The sequence below is a fragment of the Babylonia areolata genome, chromosome 19, assembly GCF_041734735.1.
Source record: "Babylonia areolata isolate BAREFJ2019XMU chromosome 19, ASM4173473v1, whole genome shotgun sequence".
In the NCBI taxonomy this organism is placed as follows: domain Eukaryota; kingdom Metazoa; phylum Mollusca; class Gastropoda; order Neogastropoda; family Buccinidae; genus Babylonia; species Babylonia areolata.
The window spans coordinates 16,225,003-16,229,270 of NC_134894.1; the positions used below are offsets into that span (position 1 = coordinate 16,225,003).

At 49.1% G+C, this 4,268-nt stretch overlaps 1 protein-coding gene across 1 annotated transcript in view; it reads right to left on the reverse strand.

Annotated features, from left to right (window-relative positions):
* The window catches only part of LOC143294108 (G-protein coupled receptor dmsr-1-like), a 94,501-nt gene extending 91,280 nt beyond the window's left edge, over nucleotides 1–3,221 (reverse strand). The window contains exon 1 of the mRNA XM_076605540.1: nucleotides 1,849–3,221. Coding sequence (XP_076461655.1) covers nucleotides 1,849–2,811 — 963 coding nt within the window. The 5' untranslated portion in view covers nucleotides 2,812–3,221. The remainder of the gene's footprint in view (nucleotides 1–1,848) is intronic.
* Nucleotides 3,222–4,268: the final 1,047 nt, after the last annotated feature.

A 4,268-nucleotide genomic window follows, 5' to 3' on the forward strand; every position in this document is an offset into this window, starting at 1 on the left:
ACAGACACAGAGACAGACAGACAGAGACAGTGAGATGAAGACAAAGACAGATACACATAGACATAGACATAAATACAGAGGCAGAGACAGAGACACAGAGACAGAGACAGACAGAAGGCGAATGCGAATGCAGGTGATTTATTCAGCAACAGACCTTTGCCACTAATGACTGTTCGTGCGCATTCAGTTTCCATCCTAATGAGATAACTGCCTCTGCAGAACATGTATTTATATGATATGAAGCTTGCCATGCATGTGCTTTCAGCAATTTCGTGAAACAACTGATGCATGCATTTAGAGATTTCATGAAATCACTCGGAATTTAAGTATTGTAATGAAATCTCTGATGACAACCGTCGTTACACGAAAAAGATGTAACTTTCGGGTATTTCATGAAATTGCTGCTTTAGCAAAATTTCTATAACATACACACAGCTCCGTGATCACGACAGCACGCTATCTCTCATCTGAAACGCTTTATAGAAATATAAGTTTCTGACTGTTTCATTATTTGTCGGAAACAACGGTGATTTAGATCTAAAAACTTTCCGCCCAAAACTGTTTTGCGTATTTTTATCATTTTCACTGACATGTTCATACAGAAAAACAAATTAGAGAGAAGGGGGTGAATTTCATCATTTTCGGTTTCTTCAAATGATGGACAAATCAAATACTAATCTCTATAATATATTAGATACATAAAATCTATATCTATCTATAGATATATAAGATATTTATAGACATATCTATGTAGATATATAAAGATACATAGACAGACTATCCGAGAGATACAGTGAGAGGCAGAGAGTGAGAGAGAGAGAGGGAGAGAGAGAGAGAGAGATGAGGACAGACAGACAGACATGGAGACAGAAACAGACAACGGAAAAAAAAAAAAACTAGCCCCCTAACCCTCTTTATGTGATCGTGATCTTAGAGTGAAATTCGCCCAACGTAAATTTCAAGCTTAGTTTACTGTTATGATGAGAGGACCATCTCCTCGCGTTAAGCCTTGCATATCTAAGAAGCATTATATTCGTACTTTGAGAAAAATGGAATAAAAAGAAAGAAAAAAAAAAGAGGCAGAAAGACAGAGACAGCTCGGTTGACAGCAACAACAACAACAACGACGACGACAACAACAACGACAACAAAAACAACAACAACGACGACGACAACGACGACGACGACAACAACAACGACGACGACAACAACAACGACGACAACGACGACGACGACAACAACAACGACGACGACAACAACAACAACAACGACGACGACGACGACGACAACAACAACAACAACAACGACGACGACGACGACAACAACAGCAGACGACGACAACAACAACGACGACAACAACAACGACGACGACGACGACAACAACAACAACAACGACGACGACAACAACAACGACAACAACAACAACGACGACAACAACAACGACGACGACGACGACAACAACAACAACAACGACGACGACAACAACAACGACGACAACAACAACGACGACGACGACGACAACAACAACAACAACGACGACGACAACAACAACGACAACAACAACAACGACGACAACAACAACGACGACGACGACGACGACAACAACAACAACAACGCCGACGACAACAACAACAACGACGACAACATCAACAACAGCAACAACGACGACGACGACGACGACAACAACAACAACAACGGCGACGACAACAACAACAACAGCAACGACGACGACGACAACAACAACGACGACGACGACATAAACAACGAAGACGACGACGACAACGACAACAAAAACAACAACAGCAAAACAACAATGATGACGACGACCACACCATCAACAGCACTCACCAGCATAGTGATGTGGGCGGCCTCCGACTTGTCCCAGTGCTGGTGGCCATACAACAAAGTGCCGGCCTGCCCCTCCCCCTCCTCCCCCTGCCCCTCCTCCCCCACGCCCGTCCCGTTGCCGTCCGTCCCCAGGGCCCAGCTGTCGGCGTCGTTGTTGTTGTTGTTGTTGGCGGCAGCGGCGATGATGACGATGGTGGTGATGTCCATGGTGCTGGTGTCCGTGGTGGCATTGGGCACCAGAGGTCCCGGAGCCAGGGTCAGGCGGTCGACCTTGTAGCGGTTGCTGAAGTAGTTGGGCACGCACACCACCACGGTGAGGGCGTAGACGACGAAGATGGTGATCTTGGCCCGGCGCAGGCTGCAGTAGATGTTGCCCTTGGTGGGCATGCAGATGTAGATGTAGCGGAAGATGGCCAGGGCGATGGTCAGCCAGATGGCCACCGTGTGCATCACGATGCTGAAGCTGGCGTGGAACAGCAGGAAGATGATCCAGCCGAAGCTGCGCGTGTGGAAGATGGGGAGACTCTCGTCCCGCATGATGTAGAAGTGGATGGCGAAGGGCAGGTAGGACATCATGGTCAGCAGGTCGGCCACGGCCAGCCACATCAGGATGGTGTTGGTGGAGGAGATCATGTTCTTGCGGGTCAGCACGATGATGTTAGCCGTGTTGGACATCAGCCCGAACAGGCACACCGCAGTGCTCACGTAGCCGTGCACGGCAGAGTAGCTGCCCGAGAAGGCCCACAGCCCCTGCATGGTCCCGTTGGAGATGACGCCCGGGATGCTCGTCACCTCTCGGCAAGGGTGAGCTCCCGCCGCGGCCCCGCCCTCCTCCCCCGCCCCAATCCCCGTGCCGTTGGCCAGCAGGGGGTCAGAGGTCATGTTCTCCCCAACGCTGCTCATGTTGGCCAGTCCCTGGCTGAGGTTGAAGAGGGGAGAGCCAGCTCCTCCAAGGGCTGCCATGCTCACAGCCACCCAGAGCACCCTCACTCCACCAAGCAGGGTCAGTCACACAGTGAACCCAGCCCAGGAAAATCAGTCAGCAGAACGTAAAACTCAGCAGGCTGCCAAAACGCTTCACCACTCCAGGGTTCTAGTTCCTAGAACTTAACATTTGACATTGTTGTTTTCAATCCAGCCGACAGTCCCAGAATGAGTTCAGTCCACGAATAAGCAGGTGTCCTAAATCTCACCGTCTAGTCACGCACACATCGATGGAAGAAAGAACACACCGCTACAGGGTCCACCAACCCCACATTAGGTCCAGTCCAAAAACCAGCAGATATATTCAGATATATTCAAACTGAGCGGGTAGCCCTGCTCACAGCCACCAAGGAAACCGCCTCTCAACACTCCCAGGGGTCTTCTTCTTGTCCCGCAGTGAACCCAGTCCAGGTTACCTTAATCTCGGCGCCTAGCCATGCTCACCTCCAAGAAGAAGAAAACGCCACACCACCGTTCCACTAGCACCCCACAGACCTCGCAACTGCCCACGACTGTCTTGTCACAGACACAGAAATTCTTTCCCCAATAATGAGCACAACCACGGGAAAAGAAAACAACAACAACTGCCTCAATAAGTTTAGAACAGCAATCCAATCACCGCAGTCCTGTCAGGATCATAGACATGAACATTCTCGAATAGAACCACGGAGAGAACTTCCTGTCAGCAAGTGAAGACCCAAGCAACACAATCACGATCGGTTTTATCATGAACATGCACAAGACATTCCCCTCAGAATACCTTGCCTTCACGAGCGCAGAAGGCCAAAAATAGTGCGGGTCAGGAACACATACACTACATTCCTTCAACAGTCAGTATCAGTATCATGAACAGAATGAACCGAGACCCGAAAACAGAGATACACCCAAAACGTGCAAACCAGCGGAACTCCAGAACAAGCATGGAGCCCAACATCCATCAAGAGAAGCACCGAGTCTTTTTTCCTCCCCTTCCTCCCTCCCTCCCTCCCACTGCAAACCGCACGTTACTCAGTAAAACCGAGTCGTCTCTGTCACGCAGTTCAATTAACTCACTCAGTACGGCCAGCCTTCTCTTCTCCTCTACACAGACCCCTCGGATACCAGTGGGTGTCTGAACGACCCAACCTTTAGCTTCCGTCGTCAGAACTGTGGTATTCTTTGTCAACATTCACCTCTTCAGTATAAGAGCCTTCTGCTTGCAATATTTTGATGATGGTAATTGGGATGAAACGCTGTTAACGTCGTCTCTTTCGCCGTTCGTATGGAGAGAGTTAAACCGAGAAGCTGATTGGATCTTCACCAATTTATTACCGAGAAGTTGATTGGATCTTCGCCAATCTATCGACCAGTCGAGGCTCCGATGGAGGGTAGGTAGGGGTATGCAGGTCGTTCAACCCGGGAATCCGCTGAGATGAGATTATCAGCTCTGATTGGTG